Genomic DNA, 26,464 nt, shown 5'->3' with positions numbered 1-26,464 from the left:
TCTGCAAACCGCACACACCACCCCTCTACTACAAAGTTTACCCACTGTCCACACTCCACTGCCCAAGTCACCGTCCCTCACGTGTGCTCCCAGAAGAGCCTTTTGCCACTGCGACAGAAGTGAGCGGTCAAATTTCTAGTTTTATACATTTCAAAAGGTTATAATGGAAGTCAAAGGGGCTACATTTGGCGTCTGTCTTCATAGATGACTGGCCACATGAAGTCCGAGATCTACATTAGAGCCGAACATGAGATTACTTACTGTTACTTGAGATCCATATGATTCTTTTCATGCTATTGATTGACCCAAAAATATATTTTCTTCAAGTTCAAACTGATGTCTGTGTAATGAGTATCCACGCAGAACATGAACATTGTGCTGTGATAAAGCGACCAAGGTCTATTTTTAACTGCAAATAAAGGCATCAACTTGCAAGAATGAGACATCAACTATATATTTAATGTGCCATGATTTCCATCATCATGACCCTTCTTATTGTGTGTAAAGAGCATACTGCTTAAATGAACGTGGACTTATCAATAGTTCCTCAGGCAAAACTCTACAACATATAACTAACCCTGCCTGGTCTTTACTTCATAACACAACAGTGTTGTGAGCTTGTAGATCGGCTATCTTACAGTATGAAATAGGAATGATGTTCAAAGCAGGACCTCTTTGATTTACATGGAGAATAAATGCCAGTTGCAATATGGGTATTTATGAGTAGCCTATCAAATAGGCCTACATATTGTATTTGAGGCAAAGTAATAGACTATTATAATGGTGGAGACTGAGTAATGGGAAACAGGCATGAAGCCGTTTTGAACCTATGGTTTTAAGAATAGGTGTGTGCGTAGTATGCCAGTGACTACTGTATATTGAATAATTGCACCAAGTTCTGTATTTTGTTTTTTATTCAAAAAGAGACAGTCTCTAAACCAATGTGCATTCATTCATTCTTTCATGTTCACTCTCTAGTGCCTACTGTGATGTTGCCCCGTCATGTCTACTGCTAAAACCCTGGACCAGGATTGACCCCTAGTGGCCAATATGAAATTAACATCAGATGGTCTTCGGTTTTTCCCATCCACACTTTAAAGCAGTGGTGGACAAAGTACTAGTACTCACATGTTTGACACCCATGCCCAGCTTGGAGTGTTTGTGTAAACACAAACATTTAAGACAAAAGAGTGTAATTGAGTTACTTTCCACCACTGCTTGTGAGTGTGTAACGTTTTTGTAACCTCTACAAAGTTTTCAAACGAGCCTCATGGTGACGCTATAACAGGCTGCCTCACAAGTTAACCACAGAAGAGTGGACAGTAAAGGAAAGAAAAAATACCTCGGCTCATAAAGCAACTCTCCATATAGGCCCTGCCCATTTCTGCCTGACAAGATTGTCCGCCATTAATATCATTTTCTGCAAAACAAACCTTATGCTACTGTTTATAGAAATTTTGTCCAAACCTCACACAAATCATTACACATTATCTCGTCTGGAGTCATGTGGTCAAGATGTACTACGAGTCACATGTTTCATATTCCATTCCAACTGGTTATGACTGACTTCAAAAGTTTACAAGACCTGGGTAGGCAACCTAGCATGGCCCTGAGGGGCACACTTTTCTAATTGATTAAACATTAACCATACAGTATGCAGTTGAAAGACAATTATTTAAAGAAGCTATTCGAAAATAGGGGGAAAATATTTTTCCAAAGATAGGTGAGCAAGTCTTGCTCTGCCACATCCCAGAGGCCTGGCAAGTCAACCCAGTTGTTATTTGCCATATTCATACATTGTCTATGGAATGTCAAATTCTGCCATGATGGCTTTACCATTATTATTTACTACTACAGTGGAAACGAGGTGTGTGTCTGTTGCATGTGTTTCTGTTACTGTCTTGTCCGCCCCATTCTTAGCTCCCTAAAATGAAGTGGGTCTTCCTGGCAGGATATGGGGCTCCCAGAGACAGACAACCTGATTCAGAGATGTGGAACACCTGTGCCTGCCAGGGGACCTTGTTTAGAACATAATGCCAATAGTTATTTTCTTCCAGTTTTAGGTTCCCTCTTTTGTTTGGGTTTAGACCATGTTTGGACACTTAAGTGAGCACTCAGGTTGTCTATCTTTTTGAAGTTCTTTAAAAAGTTGCACAAATGTGTCTTTTAAAAGCCCTTATTAATTCCCCTTTCCTGTTTAAACATTCTACTAATATGCCATGAGAAGGATCACATACAACTTGACACCAGATCAGTGGTAAGTAAGTACTAAGTAGATTATTAATGGATGAAACACATATAAATCTTCTATTGTATATCCAGTTAAAGGAATACGATTAAACATAAAAAAACACGTCAAGTGACTGTAATGTATATTTTAGAGATCTGTCGCTTTGGGGGTCTGTTGGTGCCTCAAACACAGGAAAAACATCCATCGTGACAAAGTGCAACTTATCTGAATGGATTCACAGAATGTTTAAACAAACAGTTTGAGATTATGGCACATTGTAAAAAACAAACCCACACGCACGCACGCACACACACGTGCGCACACACACACACACACACACACACACACACACACACATCTTTTTTTAAGTCAATAAATCTGAGGTCAAATCAATAACCAAGAACTTGCACTAAAACTTTGACTCCTGATCTGTAACTGCTAAAACGTGGACCCTGGGAAAGGAAAGGAAAGGTATATGTTTACCCAGGGTAACTGGACTAAGCTCAAGAACTCGTTTACAGCCAGGCCCTGCTCATAGAACATTTCATGGTAGGGGTTCAATGCCTTGTCCAAGGGCATTTCAGCGGTGGTAATTTTAACGTGCCGGTCCGGGGATACGAACTAGCAACCTTCCGATATCAAGACCGCTCCGCAAACCGTTCGGCCAACGCTGCCCATACCGGCATGTAACTTGCAACCTGAGTCAGTCAGTGACTTGAATTATTCTGTACAGTCCGTAAGGATTTATAGAAAACCCGATTGAGTCCTGTTGAGCTTTGAGTTCATCTATAAAAGTGCTTGGAATCAGTTGAATGTAAGACAAAGAGCCGTTTAAAAATAATACAAAAGAAGTATTACGAAAAACAAGTGCTGGAGAGCTTCCAGTTCTCCCTTATTGTTCCTCAGCTCATGACTGGAGCGTTGTCATTCTGGTTTTCACCTGAGAGGAGTCTCTCTGTCTCTGAATCCTCCTTCTTCTCTAGGGAATGGTCTATTCCCAGTACACACACAACCCTGAAAGCAAAGACATATTCATGTCAAATTAGAACAATAACAAATATCTCTGAATATAGACCGATTCCGTAGCGGGTCTCATGGTCGCAGCCTACGTATTTCCTGTAGGCGGACTCGACGTAGCTGCGGGGGTAAAACCCTCACCAGGCGCACCTCTTCCACTACAGTGAACGGCAGAGTGACTGATGTTAGTTTGCCTCAAACTTTACTCCTTTACCTGCTTTTTTACTAACACTAACATTACAAAGATGCCCAGAACATCGAGATGAACCTGTGTAGTTTATGGCTGCTCCAACAGTAGTGGCAACATAAAAATAAAAATAAAACGGAATGTCAAAATATCCACCGTGGTGGCTGAGACCAGAGCCATTGAGTAATGGTTGAGACAAAGCAGTGAAAGGTCCTGAAAGATACATAATTTCAGTCTTACCCAATACCCAATCTTTCTGTTTTATGAACACAAGGCTGCTGTATTTTATACCTTATACTAAGCATTTAAAGTATGAGGTATAAAGTACAGCAGCCTTGTGTTAATAAAACAGAAATATTTGGTATTGGGTAAGACTGGCGTTATGTATCTTTCACTGCTTTGTCTCAACCATTACTCAATGGCTCTGGTCTCCGCCACCGCGGTGGATATTAGACATTCCGTTTTTTTTATTTTTTTATGTTGCCACTACTGTTGGAGCAGCCATAAACTACACAGGTTCATCTCGATGTTCTGGGCATCTTTGTAATGTTAGTGTTAGTAAAAAAGAGTAACGTTTGAGGCAAACTAACATCAGTCACTCTGCCGTTCACTGTAGTGGAAGAGGTGCGCCTGGTGAGGGTTTTACCCCTGCAGCTACATCGAGTCCGCCTACAGGAAATACGTAGGCTGCGACCATGAGACCCGCTACGGAATCGGTCTATATCCAAAAGAGGAAGTTTCACAGTGCAGTAGAGAGTGCACTGTGAAACTTCCTCTTTTATTGAACCGTGAACCATTATTTAAAACTCAAGTTCATGATAAATTGAGGCAAAGTTTACAGCGTTACAGAATAAATATACTGTATTTACCACACAGATGGTATATACGGTATAGCATTGGTCTGAACGCTTTCATTAGAAAGCAGATGCTTCTGTTGCAGACTGTATGACGGAAGCCTTTGAAAATTGTCGGAGTCAAAAGTCTGTATATCTGCTAACAAAGTACCTAATTAATTCATATTTGATCTTGAACAGAATATAGCTATTTAAAATGTGTGAACGTTAATGTTGCTCTGAAATGTTATTGGACTCAGAACACAGACTGATGTAAGACCAACATATACCAACATATAACATTTGTAATTGTTCCTGTATGATCTATTCTCACAAGTCACAACTCTGCTACCCGCATTCATTTCCCCTGAAAGCCTGTGACCACCAACTACAGAGCATGCTTAAAGTGCACAACTTCCCAAGTCTAGTTTCCTCTTCATACATTCCTCTTATGCTCTGCATAATGTTTATTTGTACACACCCATCATACAATACTGATACTGATCCGGTCCCAGGTAGAGATATGCATCAGATGTCACAAGGCCGCATTTGAAAACGTCACGTCGTGTTACAGTATGTCATGTGTCTTACTGTATGTGTGCCCGAAATGGCTGAGCCACTCAATCTCATTTCTGTGTCCCACTTTGGCTAAGAAAAGGTATACTACTACAATATGTAATATAATGTCATAAATAATGGTTGTAAGAAATAGTGCCACCTTGAAACACAAAAACATACATGTTCCTCTACTAACCCTCTTGTAAAAGGAATTTTATCATTTCACGTCCAAGGAATTTGATTGGACAAAAGACATTCCATGAGTGCTGATACACAGCATAACAGCACTGGAATGTTTCACGGTCAGTAACGTACTGTAGTATCATGTGATGATCCGATCCACAAACACCTGTGGCCACACTGGCCCTGCAACCAAATCACAGCTGTGCTGATCTACTGTAAGTGTAACAGTGCTGTGATATTGCTTAATTCTACAGTATAGTAGTCTGCAAAGGACACTTGTACATTGACTGTAGTGACGGAGCGAGAATCAGCAACGCAAGGGGGTCCTGTTATGTCAAACATAGTCTCACATAGCTGGACAACTATTCCACAATCTCCGAATTCTATATAGAGTCTGGAACTACACCTCCCGAAATCCGAGTAAGGAAGCTGCCATTTCATTAAAAATATATATTTTAAAATATCTTTAGAGCTTATTTTTTTATTTCCTTTTCTGCTAAGCAGCAAGTTATATATGCTTAGATGATTTCTATTCATATTAGGATACATGTGCGCGACTATAAAGACAAAGCGGAAGTGTTGAGGAGGCTCCACTTCCACTTTATATTTTACTCATGACAGCTCTTCCGTTGCTCTGTATGATGAAAGCTTTTGGAAATTGCGAGAGGCAACATTCTGGTAACGCGAGACTATGTCAAAGACTACCTTCCATGTAGCTGAGAGTGCATTGCATGTGACTGTGTTTTGTTAGTTCACTCAGACAGTTTCAAGTGTCACGCTATGCTGCCCCTGACTCAGCACTTTGACTAACACAACAACTCAAGATACAGCATGCCAGATGTAGGGATGTTCTTCGTTTAGTGATATCTTCTTAGACCTTAGTGTTTTATGACCACCAGGCAGATAATAAGGGAGATGCTTTAGTATGGCAAGTATGGCAAGTACACAGGAATGGATCATTACTTATGTGTTACAGCTGGTGTGGTGTCTATGGCAATTTTGCTCATGGACAGATTTATTTTACACTACAACCAAAGCAAATCATAATATGAACCTCACAGGAAAGTCCTTAAAAGGTTAGACTGGTTTTCTGTGTGGGGTTTGCATATCCTCCCCTTGTCCTTTGTGAGGTACCCTCACAAAATACATGAGGTATTCCTGGTTAACATGACACTGCTGATAGATATATTTGGGGCCTTTTGGGCAATTATTTTTGGACCATTAGCAATGTACTGAACTTACCCCAGCAGTACAATGGGAATGGAACAGAGTCCTGCAGCCAGTAGAAAGCTGAAACCAGGGTACCACGACACAGTTGCTGCATAGATGGTAGTGAAAACAGTATATGCTAAATTGCTACTTAGGCTATCCACGAAGGCAACACAGGCAAACAGAGCTCCTGTAGAACAACACAGGAAGGGGAGAGAAACACACAATAAATTAGTACAGTGACATAATGCACACAGGTATCATAGAAGGAACATAGACCAGAAAGGAAAAGTACAGTACTGTATGAAGCCAACAAGCAGGACTTGTTTGTTTTACTCCATTATATGTACTGTAGCTTGCTTACCTTGCTCTGTCTTTGAGACAAGCTTTGACATCATGCCACGTAGAACAGGGAATGGCATGATAGCCAGGAGCATTGGTAATCTCACTGTGGTCAGGAACAGACAAGAGTGCATGTTATTTTAGAGCACATTACTGTCTTGGAACAAGTTATCAACTTGGAATTTATTTTAGCAATTCATAAAACATTTATTCCAGAGCTAACAGTATAACATGTTTTTGTCCGTATTTGTCCAAATAGTAGCCCGGTGTTTAATATGCAAAATCGATTTGGACCCTGGGGGCGTTTAAACCCATTTTGAGCGGGAACCCCTTTTGGTGTTAGCATTATGTTATGCTTTAAGTATTGAAAAATAGCAGATCTACAAGCTCATAGCGCGCCACCGAGTGGCGCGCTATGAGCTTGTAGGTCTGCTATTTTTGAAAAATCGAAGAACGACGGACATAGAAACATAGCTTTTTCAGAAAACTGTCTGGTTAAAAGGAACTAAGCTGATATTTGCAGTAGGCTTTTTTTTATTTTTGCACCAGACAATTATTTGGTTACAGTTCCTGTTGAGCATGTTTTAGTGCAAAATGATAGGGTATGGTGAACATACATTGCAGGCAATGCTGCTAATATATCTCTGTATCGCTGTATCTGTTTGGCAACTTTATTTATCTTTTAATGTGCCATAGAACACTGTGTAGGCTATCTATCGTATGAAACATGATTTATACACTCAATGATAATATACACTTCACGGAGTATAGCCCACTATGAATCATAACAATCGGTTGTGAATTGGCTGAGTATGGCGCGAGTTAAACCTACAACTTTTTTGGGGGGGACGACGACGCAGAGCTTTGGTGTAGTGGTGTTCTATACTTGTGAGGACCTTTGCTAGATTCACGGTGAGTGGTGCACTCAAAAATAGGAGACCCGCGGACGAGACACTCGGAGCCATGTAGATCTTGTATTTTCGGCGCAGGACACCGTCATTCAACAAAATATAAATGAGGCTCACTAAGTTTGCAAATAACATGATAATCAGACCCCTGGTTGTTATTAGGTAGTGTATATAACAATTTAGAAAATGTTAACTTGTAAACTTCTCCGTTTATTTAATCTCACCCAGGAACATCAATGTAGTGGTGTTGGCGAAAGCCAAAAGGGTCATCCCTGCCATGACGGAGAGGATCCCTATGAGGACAATTAGCAGCGGTGGCACGCCACAGTACATGAACGCCGACACTCCCAGGAAGCTCGTCAGGAACACCGACGTCGACAGGGCCGAGCCGTAGCCGATCAGAATCTCGCTCCAGCAGAGTGGCGCCTTGAGCTCGTACAACGTGATCATAGAGAGTCCGCCCACGTAGGCGAAGGAGAAGGTGGCGAAGATGAGGAGGATGAGGACTATGAGGACGTTCCGTCTGCACGTGGCCCCCGCGTACAGATGGTAGATCCCATAAAGCATCTGCTTCAGGTCGGAGCGGCGAGGGTGCCTGCTGACGGTGGCGTCGTCCTCCGGGGGCTTTTTGACGGTCTCCTCCAGGATGAACACGGCGTACAGGAGGCAGAAACACTGTAAAATGGCGCCGGTGAAGAAAGGCCAGTTGAAGCCTGCGGCCCTCAGGAAATAGCCGGAGGACAGGGAAGCCACCCCAGACACCAGACCGATCACCATGTCCACCCCGGCCATTCGCAGTGTCCTCCTCTGCCCGTCCTTGCACAGGTCAGCGACATAGGCGAAGCATCCGCCTAGGAACGTTCCCAGACCGCCAAACAGCGAGCTGAGCAGGGAGGCTCCGATCAGCAGGTAGACGTTGAGCTCAAAGTAGGACAGGGCCAGGAAGGACAGGGTGTAGATCAGCGAGCCGATCAGAGGCAGGACGATTGTCATCTTGCGTCCTCGCTGGTCACTGTATGCCACCAGCAGGAGGGTGACGGTCAGGGATGGTATGATGCTAAAGAGCTCAGTGTAGAGGGAGAAAAGAGACGCCTGCCTCTGCACCTCCTGCAGAACACAGAAGACAGAGAATGCATCAGTGCCAACACAGGGATATAGGTTGATGTAGTTGTCTTTTGCTGTTTTGGGTGTATTCTAGACTAGAGCATTGGCATTGCCCAAGACACCAATGAATGGGCAAGTCAAAATCTCAAGATTGTATTCATAGCTAAAATAGCTGATCTACAGTACAAGCTTACAGGTCCAAAAGCTGGTAGATCTGCAATTTTTGTTGTTTTTGAGAGTTTTATTTGTTTTGGTCATTACAACAAATCAATCAAATCAATACATTTTTTTTTTTGCAAAAGAAACAGACCAAAAAGGTGTAGGCTGAAGCCAAAGCTTATAGTGCCTACCCTTCTAAAAAATAAATGGCTTTCATAAGTAGAATAGTACAACAAAGCAAACAGAAGGGAGAAAAGAAAAAAAACAACAAAACAAACAAACAAACAAACATAACATAGAGCAAAAACAAAGACAGACAGGACAATACAGTTAACAGGAACAAGACAAAAGAAAAGAAAAGAACAAAACAACAACAAAAACAAAAACGAAACACAAAACGAGAAAACAAAGCATCATATCAATGTTCTATATGTTTCTACTATTTTTGATCTATACAATTTTTTAAATTTATTTAATGTAGTACAGTTTTTTAGTTCATCATCTAATCCATTCCACAGCTTGACCCCTCTGACCGATATGCACCTCTCTCTGATGTTTGTTCTAGTATTTATTTGTTTGAAAATGGAAGTGCCTCTTAGACTGTAGCGGCTCTCTCTAGGCCAGAACAGCTCTTGGATACAGCTCGGGAGCAGGTGATTGTGTGCCTTATACATTGTTATTGCGGTGTTTAGGTCTACTATATCTTTGAGTTTTAGGGTGTTTAATTGAATGAATAATAGGTTGGTTGGTGCGTAATAATCAGATTGGGTGACAATTCTTATGGCTTTTTTTTGTAGTAGGAATATTGGCTGGATAGTTGTTTTGTAGTTGTTCCCCCATACCTCCACACAGTAATTGATGTATGGGAGTACGAGGGAGCAATACAGCATATATAATGAGTTCTGGTTTAGAATAGGTTTAGCTTTATACATTATAGCAATGGTTTTAGATAATTTTGTCCTTAGATTATTTATATGCGGTTTCCAATTAAGTTTACTGTCAATAGTTATACCTAAGAATTTATTTTCAAACACGCGTTCAATTTCTACTTTGTTTATCATGATTTTAGCCTCTCTGTTAATTGATCTATTACTGAAAATCATGAATTTAGTTTTATTTAGATTTAGTGATAGTTTATTAATGTCGAACCATTTCTTTAATATTGTAAGCTCATTTTGAACTGTATCCAAGAGCTGATCAAGGTGTTTTCCTGAGCAGCACAGACTAGTGTCGTCAGCAAACAAGACACAGCTCATTTGTTTCAATACATCGCAGACGTCATTTATGTACATAATAAATAGCTTTGGACCCAATACAGAGCCCTGTGGGACTCCATATGTGATTCCTTGCTCTTCAGAATCTACACCATTCATGTGCACAAATTGTGTTCTGTCTCCAAGGTAGCTCCTTAACCATGAGTTTGCAGTTCCTCTTACACCGTATCTTTCCAGTTTTTTCAGTAATAGTTCATGGTGAATAGTGTCAAAGGCCTTTCTCAGGTCAATGAATACCCCTACTGTATATTGTTTGTCGTCTACTGCTTTCGATATTTGTTCTACTAGATCTATGACTGCCATTGAAGTGGATCTATTTGCCCTGAACCCATATTGATGATTACTTATTAAGTTATGTTTATCTATAAAACTATCGAGTCTGGCCACAAACAGCTTTTCTAGGATCTTGGAAAATTGTGAGAGCAGAGAGATTGGTCTGTAGTTTGTGAATTGGGATTTTTCGCCGGTTTTGAATATTGGAATGACTTTTGCCGTTTTCATTTTGCTAGGGAAGATGCCGGTTTGGAAGGATTGGTTACATATATATGTGAGTGGTGTTACTATGGTGTTTATAATATCCTTGACAAGCATCATATCAATATCTGTATTGTCTGTTGATTTTTTATTTTGGAATTTTTTCACTATTTCTATGATTTCCTTTTCATGTACACACCTTATGAATATAGAGTATGGATTTTGTTTAATATTTCTTTCATTTAAATTAGTACTATCTCTCGGCTCCACAATCTCTTTTGCTAAATTAGGTCCTACGTTTACAAAGAAGTTGTTAAATTCATTGGCTATTTCATTTGTTTTATTTAGTATTACATTATCTTTAATGAATTGGTTTGGGTATTCTGCTTTTGCTTTACCTTTTTTAATTATACGATTTAATATTTTCCAAGTCCCTTGTATATTGTTTCTGTGATATTCTAATTGTTTATGATAATACTCCTTCTTTTGTATCCTTATAATACTTAGTAATTTATTTTTGTATGTTTTATATCTATTTTCTGCATCCTTCGTTCTGTGTTTCATGAATAGTCTATATAGTACGTTTTTCTTTTTGCATGCATTCTCTAGGCCTTTTGTGATCCATGGTTTATCCTGTCTGTTCTTTTTTTTGTTTGTAGATGTTTTTAGTGGACAGTGTTTATCATATAATTTAAGTAGGATGGACAAAAAGGCCTCATAGGCTTGGTCTGGGTCCTCAGTGGCATATACCTCATTCCAAGACTGTGTGCTTAGGTCCACTTCAAGGGCAGCCACCGCTCTAGGTGTTCTACATCGGGTCAGTTTGTGATTTTGTACATTTATATTTGTTTCCTTTTTAAGAAGTTGGTGGAAGATACCAAAGACGGGTAGATGGTCTGAAATGTCATTTATGAGTAATCCTGCTGTGGTTTGGCATTCTATTGCATTTATAAATATATTGTCTATCAGTGTGGCTGTTTCTGCTGTGATTCGACTTGGTTTGGTGATTACAGGGAATAAACTGTTGCTATACATTGTATTGATAAACTCTGTTATTTTATTATTCCCATGGGGGTTCAAAAGGTCGGCATTGAAGTCACCACACACGATATGGAGTTTGTTATTAGTACGTAATAGGCTATCTAGTTTTTTGTTGAATGTATCTATACAGGATCCAGGTGTTCTGTATACACAGCTGATAATTATGTTTTTTGATTCTTCAACAGCAATCTCTATAGTTAGGTATTCCATAATTCCATCAATGGTATTTGTCATTTCAGGAACTATATTACATCTCAAATCTGAATCTACATATAATGCAACTCCACCTGCCTTTTTATTTGTCCTATCAATTGTGAACAACTCATATCCCTTAATGTCCACATCATAGCCCTTGTTCTTATCTAGCCAGGTTTCGGATGCCGCAATGACTTTAAATTTATTGAATTGTCTCAAATAATTCTCAATTTTATCATAGTTTTTATATAGACTCCTTGCATTGAAATGTATGATTGAAAAGGCACCTTCCATACTGAAGCCTTTGAATTGATCATCAGTGTAATACTCACAGTTATTATTTACATTATTAAAGAAGTTATTATCAGGGTCTATATCATTTTCAAAATCATGCATCTTGTATTCCATGGGGTTGAAGTTTTTCAGATTTAACTTTTCATAGTTAGTGTTCGTTGTGTGTTTGTAGTCGACCCCACAATATTCGTTAGCAGTTGATTTAAATGTGTGGTCATCGATATCCCAGAAGGGGAACAGGTAATCTTCCTTATTTTGTGTCATTATTATGGGCAAGGCAGTCCTTTTCTAAAGTAGGGACACAAACGCACACACATAATCTCCCATGAAGCCAACAGTCCACTGGGTCCAGTATGAGAGGCATCTGCACGTACATGCGCACGCACGCACGCACACACACACACGCAGCCATAGTGTCATTGTTATGGGCAAGGCAGTCCATATTTGACGTAGGCACGCAAACGCACACACCAGCACAGTGAAAATGTGTGGGGGGAAAAAGAATTAAAGAAACAATTCAACCCATTCTTTCATTTCAGTAATTAACCTCGTTAAACCGCAGGAAAGCTTTTGAAATGTGTTTAGTGAAATACAATATGCTAGCCAAGACAATGAAATAAAGTAATGCTTTGTTCACAAGCAGAAGGAAAATACACGCTTTTCCAGATCAACGGCTCAGTTCTCAGTTCCCTCATTCAAAGCGCTTAAATTCACCTGGTCTACGCTGTCATACTTGCGTCACAATAAGAACATAAGCCAACATGAAAAAGAGGAAATAAGCCAACATGGTGACAGTGAAACACCTGACACCAGAACATCCAGCATAAATTCAAGACGTCTTTTCATATTCTATTGATTATGGCAACACAGCAGCTAACTGTGGTTACTGCATTTCTTCCAACCCGCAATATGACCTGAGCTTTTGTAGGAAAAAGTTCCATGTGAACATACTGTGCAAAACAGAAGGAATTATTATTATTTTTCCCCACACAAATAGATGCTAAAAAGAAAAGTGTATATAGGCATGAGAGATAATGAAAAATCACACCCGTGTGAAGTAAGTGGTGCAACTCCGGCGAGCCGCCCCGCATCCGAAACGGTTGAGAAATGACAGTTACCATGTGGGCGTCCCTGTACTGTACTGTACTGTACTGTACTGATACACCTGAAATAATCATACTGTATATACAGTTAATATGTATGTGTGTGTGTGTTAGGCTGCACAACAGTGACACTTGGTTTTTAAAACCAACCAAATGCAATTTCCGTGCTCAGACACACCCAGCCACCCAGGCACACACAAAGTTACTTAAGGAACACCACTTAAAAATTAAGATGAAAAATTAACAAATGACTTGATGACTTGATGGCTTTCTTTGTACTGTATGTATTGTTTTTTTTTTGTGCCTTTCGCCTTTATTTTATATTTTTTATGGAGGGACAGACAGTAGGCTGACAGGAAATGGGGAAAGAGATGGGGGGGGGGGGGGGGAAGACATGCAGTAAAGGCCGTCGGGATCGGGAGTCGAACCCGCGGCACCACCGTGTGGTCCTGGACCACTGAGCCATGGCCCAGGCCTACTGTATGTATTCTACTTGTGTGTGGAGAATCAGTGTGATTCTAAACCAAATTAAGTTTATAGCTTTTTTTATTGCTTTTTGCTTGCTTGTGTGTTTGTGAAACCAGTTAATCAATTAACCAAGGATAGTGTATTGACCCTGCCCATGACCGGCTTTCCACGTGGTTGTCTAAAATAAGCATGTATTAGTTCTTAATGTATTTTAGTTATTATCTGTCACTTAGTATTGAAAATGTGGTGGAAACAGAGCTACACTTTCTGGTCTGCCCACTATACCAAGACCTCAGAGATTATATACACTGCAAGTGAGTTTGAAACATAGACTGTAAAAAATATGGACAAAGCGTTCCCCGGGTCTAACATGAACGTAAAATGATGCCGGTCAGTCCTTGAATTGTAAATCGCCATCTTTCTAGATCCGTTTTGGCCCAGCTGGCCATTGGCTGGCCCAGACAACGAGGCGGGACTTCCCCTCTTCTTCTTAGTTGGTTTTTATTTTGACTCGAGTGGGTGGGGAATCCCAATCATAGACTGTAACGGTAGCCACGCCCCTCAGAACATACGCGACTTTATGGTCATTTTTTTAATACGTGGGACCATAACTTTCCAAAAAGAATATTATGACATTAGAAATGAGACTTTAAACTAGTGACTGGAAGCAGAAAGTATTCATGACCATGTTTATTAAGGTAATACAGTCTAGGTGAAGTTGGGCCCAAATACATGGACTTCTATGGGGCTATGGTTTTTTTTGGGCCCAATGACAGCGCCACAACAGGCCATTATATGAACTTTCAGGAAATCCCGATTTCCTTAGTGGCTTCACAAAATATCTGTGTGACTGCCCCACTGGTTTGAAAGCATAAAAGTCTCCCATACCTACTGGGAGAAATACAAAAATCACACCTGTGTGAAGTAAGTGGTGCAACTCTGTGTGGGGGTTCCCGGGGGGGGGGGGGTTCCAGAGACCAGACCCACAGGTACACAAACAAACACAGCAGCATGATTTGTGAACTGTTGCGATTAGGTTAACCAATGTTTCCTGCACAATCTGTGTACCGTGTGAACTTCTGCCATAGACTGACTGTAAATGATTGCTGCTATTTGTTTCAAAAAGCTTTATATCCTGTATATACTGTATAACATGTATATAACATTGCAATGTGACATAGCTCTGTTTAACACAATGCTGTGTTTTTATTATGTTTTGACTGATTGATTGAAGTATTATTAACAGTTTGCTGAATTACAGTACAAAAACTGTTAACTGTGAGTGGACGTCACCAGGCATAAAGCATTAAACTTGTTTACAAGAGGGTCCACCATTTTCAATTCATAATATTTAGAGACGTACAAATATACACTTCTATAAAGCCAAAAACAGGAAATCATCAAAAAGGAGATAAAAAGGGGGGGAAACATATACAGTGAGGGGAAAAGGGGTGGGTGGGATTCAGATTTTACGGGGGCCAGTTTCGAATTGCAGCCGTCCGTAGGTGCCCTTTGAGAGCGGTTTTGAAGGAGTCAAGGGATTCACATGTCTTAATGACAGTTGGTAGGGCGTTCCAATTTTTTGTGGCATAGGAGCGAATTGAATTTAGTCCCTTGTTTGTGCCGAATCTGGGTTGCACATGGTTTGTTGACGTCCCTCTGTTGTTGTGGGTGTGGACTTAATTGACATTAAGGAAGTATTTAGACAGGTACGCTGAGTCAACTGCGAGCGGGAACAAGTTGCAGTCACAAGCTGTCTGATGTCTTTTTACACTTGCTTAGTTTGTTTTTTGTTGCTTGTTTTGTTGCTGCTCTCATTTGCAATTGGTAAAGTAACTAAGTACATTTACTCAAGCACTAATGAGCATAGACACTTGTATGGCCCAATCAATCAACCAAGTTCAAAGGGATCAATTAAGAGCTTCTGCTGAGCTTCCCTTCCCCCCTCCTCCCCCCACAGACAGACATGTCCCTGTCAACTGTGCCAAGGGATGCATAAACAGTGGAATGTCAACATAAACATTGGAACAAAACCAAAATACACCTAGAGGGATGTGTTATTTTTTTTTAATATTTTTGAGGGACGCCAGGCTTCCTATATAGGTTAAATGTTTGTTTTTAGTTAAACAAACATTAAAAACGTCATTAGTCACTAAAGAGAGTCTAATGTTTGTTTTGTCTGTGTTTGTTTTACATCACCATATTACATCACCAGCAACATGAGTTATAGACTTTAATATATTACAAGGGAGTGATTTATTTATTCTACTTAAAATATTGTAGGCTACTTTTACTCCAATTATTTGAAAACTTTAGTTACTAGATGCTTTGCACATATAAATTATTAGATTATAAAAGTTACATAAACCATGCATGCACTTTATCCATATTTTATACAAAATGTCACAACGCGTCGCGATGCATTGTGAGCTCTGCGATTTTCAAACATTTGAGTACTTTTTCTTTTTGTAGGCTACTTTAAGTATATTTTATGCCAATACTTGTAAAAGAGTATTATATTGTGGTATTGCTACTTTTAAATAAGTAAAATATCAGTACTTCTTCTTCCACCACTGCTCATTTCGTAACTTACCTCGTTTTGGTCTGTATGGTTGCTGCTGATGTTTGTTAACGCACATATGGAGGCGTTGTCAGAGACAGGATAAGTGGTGTTGGTGATATCCTTCCAAAGTCTTCTGTATACATACTGCTGGACCAGAGGATACACCAAAAAACTGGCAAAGGCATAGAGGCCAATGACAGGCTCTATAAGGAAAAGACGTTTCATCCTGATGGCTGTATCGAGAAAAGTCCCTAAAATAGCGAGGAAATGGAGAAAACAATGTTTAGAGCTCGCTTGTTGTCAGGTGATAATCGGGTGAAGGTAGGACAACTGTAGGTTGATCATCCGCACGAGTCCACACACAGATGTAATTATTCTACAGTAATGTGATTCAAACTGTGGATTAAAATGAACGACACCGCGAGAAATTACAGTTTGACGAGGATCGTAAAATAGAGTACACTAGTACTACTGTGGAATAACAACCGGGTATCATTTATAGCCTGTTATGACCCAGCTATTTTATTTGTTATATTACAGTCTAGTTCTCCAAACTAAAACTTTTTCTTGAGATGAGAGCGACCTTGTGATCAATCATCAAACACAGATACAGGTTCTGCGGCTTCTGCCCAGTGACAGTGACGGTCTGTAAACAAGGCAGCATGAAAGGTTTCCTTTGATCGTCCAATTTGACAAAATAAAAATGCACGCCCTGGAATAACTACGTTACGTACCTTTTAAATTTGCCTTTGCCTCATTGTGCGCATATGTCGGTCAACAAATGCATGTTTTATCTGTCGTTAACAATGAGGTCGTGTTTTGATCTCTGTCTGTTTAACTGCCGTGTCTTATGAAATTATGCTTTGCCGAGTCCCACCCCTGTTCTCCGATAGGGCAGCGGTCCATCGTGATGATTTACAGTACCGTCAATCGTGAGGACATTTTGTGACTTTCTGTGACAGGCTGTGAAAAGACTACATAAATGCACTATTCTTGTGAAATGTGAGTAGGAACAAACACATTGTTTGTGCAGTGTTAATCAATGACTTGGCATAACAAACAACGTTAGTTGTTTCGTGCGGTTTTGGGTCAAGACTGGTCAAGATCACATAGCCCGGAGGGACGGTCGCGCTGTAATTCGCTGGTTTGGTTGTCTAGCAACCGCGTGGCTCTGGCAACCGCGCAGGTTGTCCGTGCCGTTAACTTATTAACTTACTGCGGTATTTAATTATTGTCCAAATGTGCAATCTACTTGTGAACATGGTCGTCCATCAACTGATGTTTGTTCAGATAACACATCATAATCATAATCATAAACGTATATGTTAAAAGCCAGTGTTGGGCAGTAGCTAGCTACAAGTAGCGAAGCTACATAGCTTAACTACATTTATCAGTAGCTTGATGGTAGCTTCACTCCTTTTGAACCAAGTAGCGTTTTTTGTAGTGTAGCTATTTTTAGATCCAAGTAGTGACGTAGCTTTCAACAAAAGCTATAAGTTACAAATTGACTGTTAAATAAAGTTTTGTGGGGGATTTTTTTTTATTCCAGCGTGTGTAACCTAAATTATTGTCTAAGTGAAAGTTTTCATATTGAAAAATTTGATCGCTAACGTGGTTTAGCGACTATAGTACTTTGACAGCTCATTCATCGTAGCTTGTTTACAAGTCAAACGGACTTCTTGTGCAGAAACTGCCCCATCAAAATAAGAGCCACTTGTATTGATTAGTCAACACTAGTTTTATTTCTAAGTCTACCTACAGGACATTAACATCTCATTTAAGTGCCTGTCAGCATTCTCTCAATCTGAGTATCCCATCCTCAAATATTCGGTAAAACAGTGCCTATCGAGGCAACAGTCTGTCTTGAGAGACTAGCATTATCTAGTCTAAATTATGTCTCTCAGCTGGTGTGCAAATGGCTAGGCTGTGGCAATAATAATAATTTAAAAAGAAATAACAAAAAATAACTAAAATCGTTCATTTTTTGGAACCATGAACTTTAGTTAAAAATGTTGAATTATGAACTGAATTAGTTCCTTTAAAAAATGTTAACTGTGAACTGAACTATAGTTAATAAAAAAAAAGAACTTTCCCAACACTGAACACATGAATCAGCCGGCTCCTGACACCACAAGGTACATTAATACAAGTAAATGTGAAAAAGTTGACACCAAAAGCCAGACAGAGGGCTTGTTTCCTGTTTGTTTTTTAATAAACAATCAAACTCAGCATTTTTGCCTGCCTATTAGGCTATTTGTTCGGTGGAAACTTGATCATTAACCCAGCTAGCAAGTCATGGCGCGCCGCCGACGTGAGGCGGTCCCCGCGCGCCGCGGATCGTGTCCTCCGCCGGGCGCGTGACGCGACGTGGGTGAGTCGTTCATGATCAGCATGGGCCGCGCGCCCCGACGCGCGTGTAGCCGGCGCCCCGCTTCTCTGCCGCGACTCGAACGTCAGCTACGGACGGCAGCAGCAGGACAGCGTGAAGCTGTCTTATGACACCCCCCCCCCCCCATATATATTGCGACCCCTCGATCCTCCCCCATGCTCACCTCCCTCCCACATATTTATAGAAACATAATTAAGCAGCAAATGTATACTTCATTTTGTTTCTTTATTAGGAAAAAAAAAAGGTTACAATGAAAACATTTAGACAGCCATGTTAAACATAAATAAAGGCACATAAACATAAAAAAAAACATGGAAATATTTTAAAACAGACAAGTTTAGAATACAAGTGGTTGATTTTTATGCCATTTTGCTGAGAATGCACTTTAGGACCACACTTTGAGAACCACTGGCTCCTAAAATATATAAAACAGTAAAACACCAACTTTCCTGAAACCACCAGAACATTGTTGGATAAGATTGTGTCCACAATTCCACAGTTTTCTGAAAAACCCATGTTTCTATATCAGTGGTTCTCAAATTATGTCATGCCAAGGACCCCAGAAATATTATGAAATTGGCCGCAGACACCTATCTGAAAATATGTTGTTTCAGGGACTACCCAGAAGCAAAGAGGAGTTAAAAACGTTTGCTCTGAAATAATATATTCAAAGATTTGCACATTTTCAGGATAAAAGAAAATAGCAGACCAACAAGCTCGTAGCGCGGTCCCTGGAACAACATATTTTCAGATTGGAGTAAATCGTTTGAACACCAATGATACAGAAACATCTAGGGTTTTCAGAAAACAGTCCTACTGAAAATGTGGCCCAAACCCAGTGAACGTTTTAACTCAAATCTGCGAGGATTTAGAAGACATTTTGTGGAATCAGTTCTCAAGTTTAATTTCTTATGTATATAAAACACCAAGTCTATTCTGTGTGGTTAGTTATGTAGGCCCAGTAATGTTGCAATAACAGTTACACAGCAATAAACAGAACACACAATCGAGATTCACCTTTTGAGCAAGAAATCGTGCAGCATACATTTGAACCCTTTTCATGCCAAAGTTATTCAGCATTTGAGCCACAGACCACCGTTTGATGAGCTGCCTGGCTGCCTGCTGTGCCTGGCCGCTTCCTTCCTTTCTGAAGCCTGACTGGTGGTGGCTGCTTAGCAGAAGTTCCAGAATGCACCCTATCCAACGTCTCCGGCTCTCAGACCCCAGGTCCCCGTCACTGAAGTCCAAGATCCCCTGGTTTTAGCCACTTTAACCATTATTTAAAAAGCTGTAAGCTGTTGAAAACGAGCTTGTAGATTTGCTCATTTTGAAACATCGTGAAAATGTGGCACAAATCTGTAAATATATATTTTTTTGCAGCAAACGATTTAACTCAAATCTGTGAGGATTTAGAAGACATATCAGTTCTCAAGTTTAAGTGCTTAAGTCTTCACCAATTCTCTTCTGAGTGGAGTCAGGAGTTTCTGAGCGTAGCAATGTGTGTATGTCCCCGTGTCTTTATGTTCGAGCACGGAAAGCTGGGTGCGTTCCTTGAGGTGTGGATGTTGCGGGGACAATGCAGGCTGGGTATAGTCAGGGAAACCCGACTGGTGGTAGTCTTTCCAGCAGAGGTTGCATTTGAAGTCGATAGGTCTTCCTCCAGCGAAAGTTCGTCTGAAATCACAGAATTAATTAAATAAATTATTTTCACCTTAATCATTTATCTGGCTTGTGATCGATGACTTAACAGTTGCCCTGTGGGTAAAAACCCAGCCATTTTCTAATTTATATTCCTGTGCTAAAATGTGACATGTGACAAAATGTGAAAATGTTCTTACCATTTTTATTATCCATTTTATGTATCCATCACCATCATCTCCACGTGACCTCCTCATCTGTAATTTGAACAAAATCAAATACAAAATTGATATGGATTGCATTTGTATAGGGCTCACAACACGTGAGCTTGTAGATCGACTATTTTCACCATGCAACCAAGTGTAAATTCAGGCATTCTGAAATAGGCCTACCTACCATCACTGCTGTGAAATGTGGGATAATGTTTTGATGGCTGTGAGAACCACTGCCTTAACCCATTTAGACCTGTGTCGCCTCATAGGGTTTAAACATTATTTTAAAAGCTATTGAAAAATAGCAGATCTACAAGCTCATAGTGTGGCACAGAGTGCCACAGTACTCATCATAATACACCTCAGTCATTTAAAATGTTATGATGGTAACAATGGTACACAGTTACGCATTCTGTCCTTGGTAAAAATGAAAATGAACAATTACCTTAACTTAAAGAACGATGTCTCAGCTCTGTACAGCATGTCACCTTGTCTGTAAAATGAAATCAAATTCAAGTAAAATTTCTTTCAAATGTAACAGCAAACTTGAGGCAAGAGAGCTTGTAGCATGCAACCTTAATTCAGTGGTAGAAAATGTTCTTACCGTTTGTACGCCCAACAGATCCAAGTCCTGTGTCTGAAATCACAGTAACAACAAAATGGTAAACATTGTATGTACATAAAATCAATTTGATGAAAACAGAAGATCTACAAGCACACATGTGCTGCGAGCTTGTAGACCAGCTATTTTCAGCATGCAACCAAGTGTAAAAGATCAGGCTTAAAATAAAACAACAAAATGACTAAAATGACTAAAACTAAATCAAAATGTGTTGTAATTAGACAAATCTTTATTTGCAATTGTGGCCTAGCAAAAGCCTTTTGAGCGGGGATGAATAATCACACAACACATCCCTCTTTATAGCTTAGTTGACAGTTAACTCTGTGCTTTGCACGTTATGAGCTTTAATATACATACAAGAACACATTGTAGTTGTAAGTAGGCCTACTTACTTTAGAAAATGCTTGAGTTTCATGGTTTTCAAGTTCTGAAACAAAGTTGACAAAAAAGAGATTTTGCAACGGTGTAAAATCAGGCATTAGGAGGCAAGAAAGGAAGATTTACATTGATATTCAAGTACACATCACCAGTACAGTAGGCCTGTTGAAGAGTCTGAGAAATTAAGTTTTAGTTTACTTTATGCCAGTGTTACATTTTTTGCTAAGACTAGATAGTTTAAGTAGCCTATGCATGCCTAAAGTTCAATGGATTGTTCAAAGACTGAGCTTAAATCCTAATTTGCTACTAAAAGTAACACTAAGACTAAAATACTTTTAGTTAAAGTGAGGAACAAATAACCTTTTTGCATGGTGGGGAACAGTACGCTGCAGCCTAAATCAAATACAGAGCTGCTAAATATATTTGCTAAAGTAATCAAACCTTTGCAAAACAAACACGGCAACATCAACAGTTACATTATAACCTCATGTCACAGTTTACATTGGTTTAAATACTATTAAAACCGGAATCTATTCCAAGAGCGGAACATTGTTCCAACAACAATGGAGTTAGCTATTTCGCTAGCTAGCATGGAGGCTAGGTAGAAACACTGATCAATAAAGAACATGTCTACTCTAAATTGTAAACCACACACGGCAGATATATCCCCAGACAGACACCAAAGTGCACTCACCTATAGACAAAATGTAACGAGAGGAGAAGGTATCCATGAGGATTTATTTTCCAAATGTTTGTTTTGTTTATATCGTGTGGAAAACAGACCCTAATCCTGGTGGACTCAGAGACTGGAGACGACTTGAGACGAGAGGGTAAACTGGCTGCTTCAACCAGCCAGATTGCGTGAGAGAAATAAGCAACAAGTTCTATGAAAACAATCCCAAAATAATCTACTAGGCCTTTTGAAAATAGTAGATGTACAAGCTCATAACGACAAATATATATTAATTTGGGGGTTAGGAAACAAGCCCAAAAAACCGCAACCCACAACTAAAAATATAAATATTTACAAGCAACTTAACAGACAAAGAAGCCCAAAGTATACTTATAAAAAGCGGACATGGCAACACTGGTGCCAGGTTGGTTACAGGCTAAAATATAGTATATTTGTATTATTATACTTGTACTATATAGTATACAAATATACAAGTATAGTCCCTGGACTCCCTGCTGTACTAAATATTATTATTATTATTATTATTATTAATAATAATAATAATAATAATAATAATAGGTCACTATTAATGAGTTTATACAATAACAGCATAAGAATAAAAACTAAAACAAGGCAAAAATGTATTTATACATAGATGCACATCCATGCCTGAGAGAGAGAGAGAGAGAGAGAGAGAGAGAGAGAGAGAGAGAGAGAGAGAGAGAGAGAGAGAGAGAGAGAGTCGGGCGGGGGAGGCAAGCCTTACGTCAGCGTGAGGAGGGGCTGTACATCACTGTAAATTCACGAGGCATTAAAAATGTAAATGAGCGCGATCGCTTGACGTGAAGAGAGAGGCGCGATGGCCAAGCGCGACCGGGCGTGCAACGCGATGAAATAGACAGCGGGAGGCGGTACCTAGCGGGGCAATGTTAGCTGGGTAAGTTGATAAAAAATATTGTTTTTTAAAGTAGTGTCCATGTAGCTAGCTACTTTTGCCATGTAGCTTATAGTGTAGCTTGCTACAATTATCTGGGGATAGCTTCGTTGTAGTTGAGCTATATTTAATAGAGAGTAACTGGTAGTGTAGCTTACTACATTTTCCAAGTAGCTTGCCCATCACTGTTAAAAGCAGAGTTATACGTTTCTCATAACGAAAGGGACTGTAAATCCTGTAGTAAAAGCAAGTCTATAAAAATGTGTTATTATAATAAAGTGATTTACACTGAAGTGCGCACGCACGCACGCACACACACACACACACACTCACACACACACACACACACACACGCACACACGCACGCACGCACGCACGCACGCACGCACGCACGCACGCACGCACGCACGCACGCACGCACGCACACACACACACACACACACACACACACACACACACACACACACACACACACACACACACACACACACACACACACGCACACACACACACACACGCACTGTAACCGTCCCACGTGCACGGCTGTCCACAGTCTAATGGTCCACAGTAGCCGATCTCACCATCCGGACGATGGGATCATGTCCAGAGAGGGCGTGTTTTGTGGCGGACTGTACCATTGGTCGAATGGAACGTACCATTGGCGATGAGACGGGAGGGGTTTTGTTGTGACAGGACAGCCCACACACAGCAGCAGCCTGTGTGAAAAAGAACCCGATACACCGGCGGCGGCGGGGGAGACGGTAAGGCGAAGCACCAGTGCCCTTCCTCACTGTTTCTTTAGGCAAATGAGACAGGGCTTTCATTTAGGAACACATTGAAAATGCGTTATGGGTTTACAATGCTGCTGGTTTGACCAGTGCAGTGAGTGCACGGCTTGCTGTACAATCCAGAATGATAAGCTAACCTCGAGCTAACAGGAACAGCATCATAATAATGCTAGGAAAGGAAGCTAGCGAATGTTAGCTAAGCTATATGTTCCTGTTGTGTGCTGGTGAACATTGATATATGCCATTAGACAGCAGCTTATGTTCATATTCGTAGCATGTGGTTTGTTCAACTGTCCATAATAAACATGTACACAGATGCGGTGTGGTTCACGTTAGCTCTTCTGTATTCTGTCGCTGTGTAAAGTCGTGACTACCAGTGGCAGGTACGTACTATGCTATGGGATCCAGTCCAGTCCTTTGGCCTAACCATTAATCTCCACCTGCAGAACTGGTCTTCAATAACGTTGATCTGAGCAAGCAGCGCCGACGTGTTGGGTCTGTGATTATTACAGCATAATGACAAATGTTTTGCTACCGTTGAATCAATGTATTGCATATCGTTAGCCTCATAGGATAAATGCATAAGTCATTTTTTATGATTTTCGGATAATAAGGAAAAACACATTTTCTCGCAAGTATGTAAGAGTTTTTAATGCAGATTTTTACAATGGTTTCCTGAGGGGTTAACAAAATGTTTTTTACAAAAAGATAAACATGAGAGTCATTCCATAACAAAAAAAAGTGACTTAGGCCATTTTCAAGAAAATAATCTGTGACTTAGGCATTTTTTAATACATGTCTACTAAACACCTGGGGGTCTATTAGAGTGATGTTAACTCCATACTAAACACCTGGGGGTCTATTAGAGTAATGTTAACTCCATACTAAACACCTGGGGGTCTATTAGAGTGATGTTAACTCCATACTAAACACCTGGGGGTCTATTAGAGTAATGTTAACTCCATACTAAACACCTGGGGGTCTATTAGAGTGATGTTAACTCCATACTAAACACCTGGGGGTCTATTAGAGTGATGTTAACTCCATACTAAACACCTGGGGGTCTATTAGAGTGATGTTACCATACTAAACACCTGGGGGTCTATTAGAGTAATGTTAACTCAATACTAAACACCTGGGGGTCTATTAGAGTAATGTTAACTCCATACTAAACACCTGGGGGTCTATTAGAGTGATGTTAACTCCATACTAAACACCTGGGGGTCTATTAGAGTGATGTTAACTCCATACTAAACACCTGGGGGTCTATTAGAGTGATGTTAACTCCATACTAAACACCTGGGGGTCTATTAGAGTGATGTTAACTCCATACTAAACACCTGGGGGTCTATTAGAGTGATGTTAACTCCATACTAAACACCTGGGGGTCTATTAGAGTGATGTTAACTCCATACTAAACACCTGGGGGTCTATTAGAGTGATGTTAACTCCATACTAAACACCTGGGGGTCTATTAGAGTAATGTTAACTCCATACTAAACACCTGGGGGTCTGTTAGAGTAATGTTAACTCCATACAGAACACCTGGGGGTCTATTAGAGTGATGTTAACTCCATACTAAACACCTGGGGGTCTATTAGAGTAATGTTAACTCCATACTAAACACCTGGGGGTCTGTTAGAGTAATGTTAACTCCATACAGAACACCTGGGGGTCTATTAGAGTGATGTTAACTCCATACTAAACACCTGGGGGTCTATTAGAGTAATGTTAACTCCATACTAAACACCTGGGGGTCTATTAGAGTAATGTTAACTCCATACTAAACACCTGGGGGTCTGTTAGAGTAATGTTAACTCCATACAGAACACCTGGGGGTCTATTAGAGTGATGTTAACTCCATACTAAACACCTGGGGGTCTGTTAGAGTAATGTTAACTCCATACAGAACACCTGGGGGTATATTAGAGTGATGTTAACTCCATACTAAACACCTGGGGGTCTGTTAGAGTAATGTTAACTCCATACAGAACACCTGGGGGTCTATTAGAGTAATGTTAACTCCATACAGAACACCTGGGGGTCTATTAGAGTGATGTTAACTCCATACTAAACACCTGGGGGTCTATTAGAGTAATGTTAACTCCATACTAAACACCTGGGGGTCTGTTAGAGTAATGTTAACTCCATACAGAACACCTGGGGGTCTATTAGAGTGATGTTAACTCCATACTAAACACCTGGGGGTCTATTAGAGTAATGTTAACTCCATACTAAACACCTTGGGGTCTGTTAGAGTAATGTTAACTCCATACAGAACACCTGGGGGTCTATTAGAGTGATGTTAACTCCATACTAAACACCTGGGGGTCTGTTAGAGTAATGTTAACTCCATACTAAACACCTGGGGGTCTGTTAGAGTAATGTTAACTCCATACAGAACACCTGGGGGTCTATTAGAGTGATGTTAACTCCATACTAAACACCTGGGGGTCTATTAGAGTGATGTTAACTCCATACTAAACACCTGGGGGTCTGTTAGAGTAATGTTAACTCCATACAGAACACCTGGGGGTCTATTAGAGTAATGTTAACTCCATACTAAACACCTGGGGGTCTGTTAGAGTAATGTTAACTCCATACTAAACACCTGGGGGTCTGTTAGAGTAATGTTAACTCCATACAGAACACCTGGGGGTCTATTAGAGTGATGTTAACTCCATACTA

General features: G+C 40.2%; 2 protein-coding genes and 2 long non-coding RNA genes across 8 annotated transcripts in view; 2 read left to right on the top strand and 2 right to left on the bottom strand.

The window, feature by feature from the left end:
• Window positions 1-909: 909 nt before the first annotated feature.
• On the bottom strand, window positions 910-16,985 carry LOC310858953 (lysosomal proton-coupled steroid conjugate and bile acid symporter SLC46A3). Its single transcript, XM_083765263.1, has 6 exons — window positions 16,877-16,985; window positions 16,173-16,393; window positions 7,692-8,574; window positions 6,582-6,665; window positions 6,251-6,407; window positions 910-3,244 (listed from the first exon to the last, which is right to left on the bottom strand). The coding sequence occupies exons 2-6, from the start codon at window positions 16,365-16,367 to the stop codon at window positions 3,133-3,135; spliced, it is 1,431 nt and encodes a 476-aa protein (XP_083621389.1). The 5' UTR covers window positions 16,368-16,393; window positions 16,877-16,985; the 3' UTR covers window positions 910-3,132.
• Window positions 16,986-18,902: 1,917 nt separating this feature from the next.
• LOC310855222 lies at window positions 18,903-20,259 on the top strand. Its single transcript, XR_014568976.1, has 3 exons — window positions 18,903-19,758; window positions 19,841-20,087; window positions 20,125-20,259. It is a non-coding gene; the product is annotated as an uncharacterized lncRNA (long non-coding RNA).
• On the bottom strand, window positions 20,055-22,175 carry LOC310855277. 2 transcript variants are annotated; one of them, XR_014568983.1, is made up of 6 exons: window positions 22,076-22,175; window positions 21,396-21,430; window positions 20,986-21,018; window positions 20,827-20,874; window positions 20,370-20,426; window positions 20,055-20,205 (listed from the first exon to the last, which is right to left on the bottom strand). It is a non-coding gene; the product is annotated as an uncharacterized lncRNA (long non-coding RNA). The 2 variants fall into 2 exon arrangements; XR_014568984.1 differs by lacking the exons at window positions 21,396-21,430; window positions 22,076-22,175 and having other exon boundaries at window positions 20,827-20,869; window positions 20,986-21,028.
• A 1,508-nt stretch (window positions 22,176-23,683) lies between these two features.
• Window positions 23,684-26,464, top strand: part of synj1 (synaptojanin 1) — a 44,804-nt gene continuing 42,023 nt past the window's right edge. For 3 of the 4 annotated variants that reach the window (XM_083775470.1, XM_083775469.1, XM_083775468.1), the window contains exon 1: window positions 23,684-23,749. The gene's annotated coding sequence lies outside the window, so the exon portion shown is untranslated. Of the gene's footprint in view, window positions 23,750-24,222; window positions 24,272-26,464 lie in introns of all 4 variants that reach the window. The other variant, XM_083775467.1, reaches the window with a different exon arrangement.

The sequence above is a fragment of the Protomyctophum parallelum genome (genome assembly GCF_964188405.1).
Source record: "Protomyctophum parallelum genome assembly, chromosome: 1".
NCBI classification, from domain to species: Eukaryota; Metazoa; Chordata; class Actinopteri; order Myctophiformes; family Myctophidae; genus Protomyctophum; species Protomyctophum parallelum.
The sequence above is the reverse complement of the archived record's forward strand: the minus strand, read 5'-3'. Positions and strand labels throughout refer to the sequence as shown.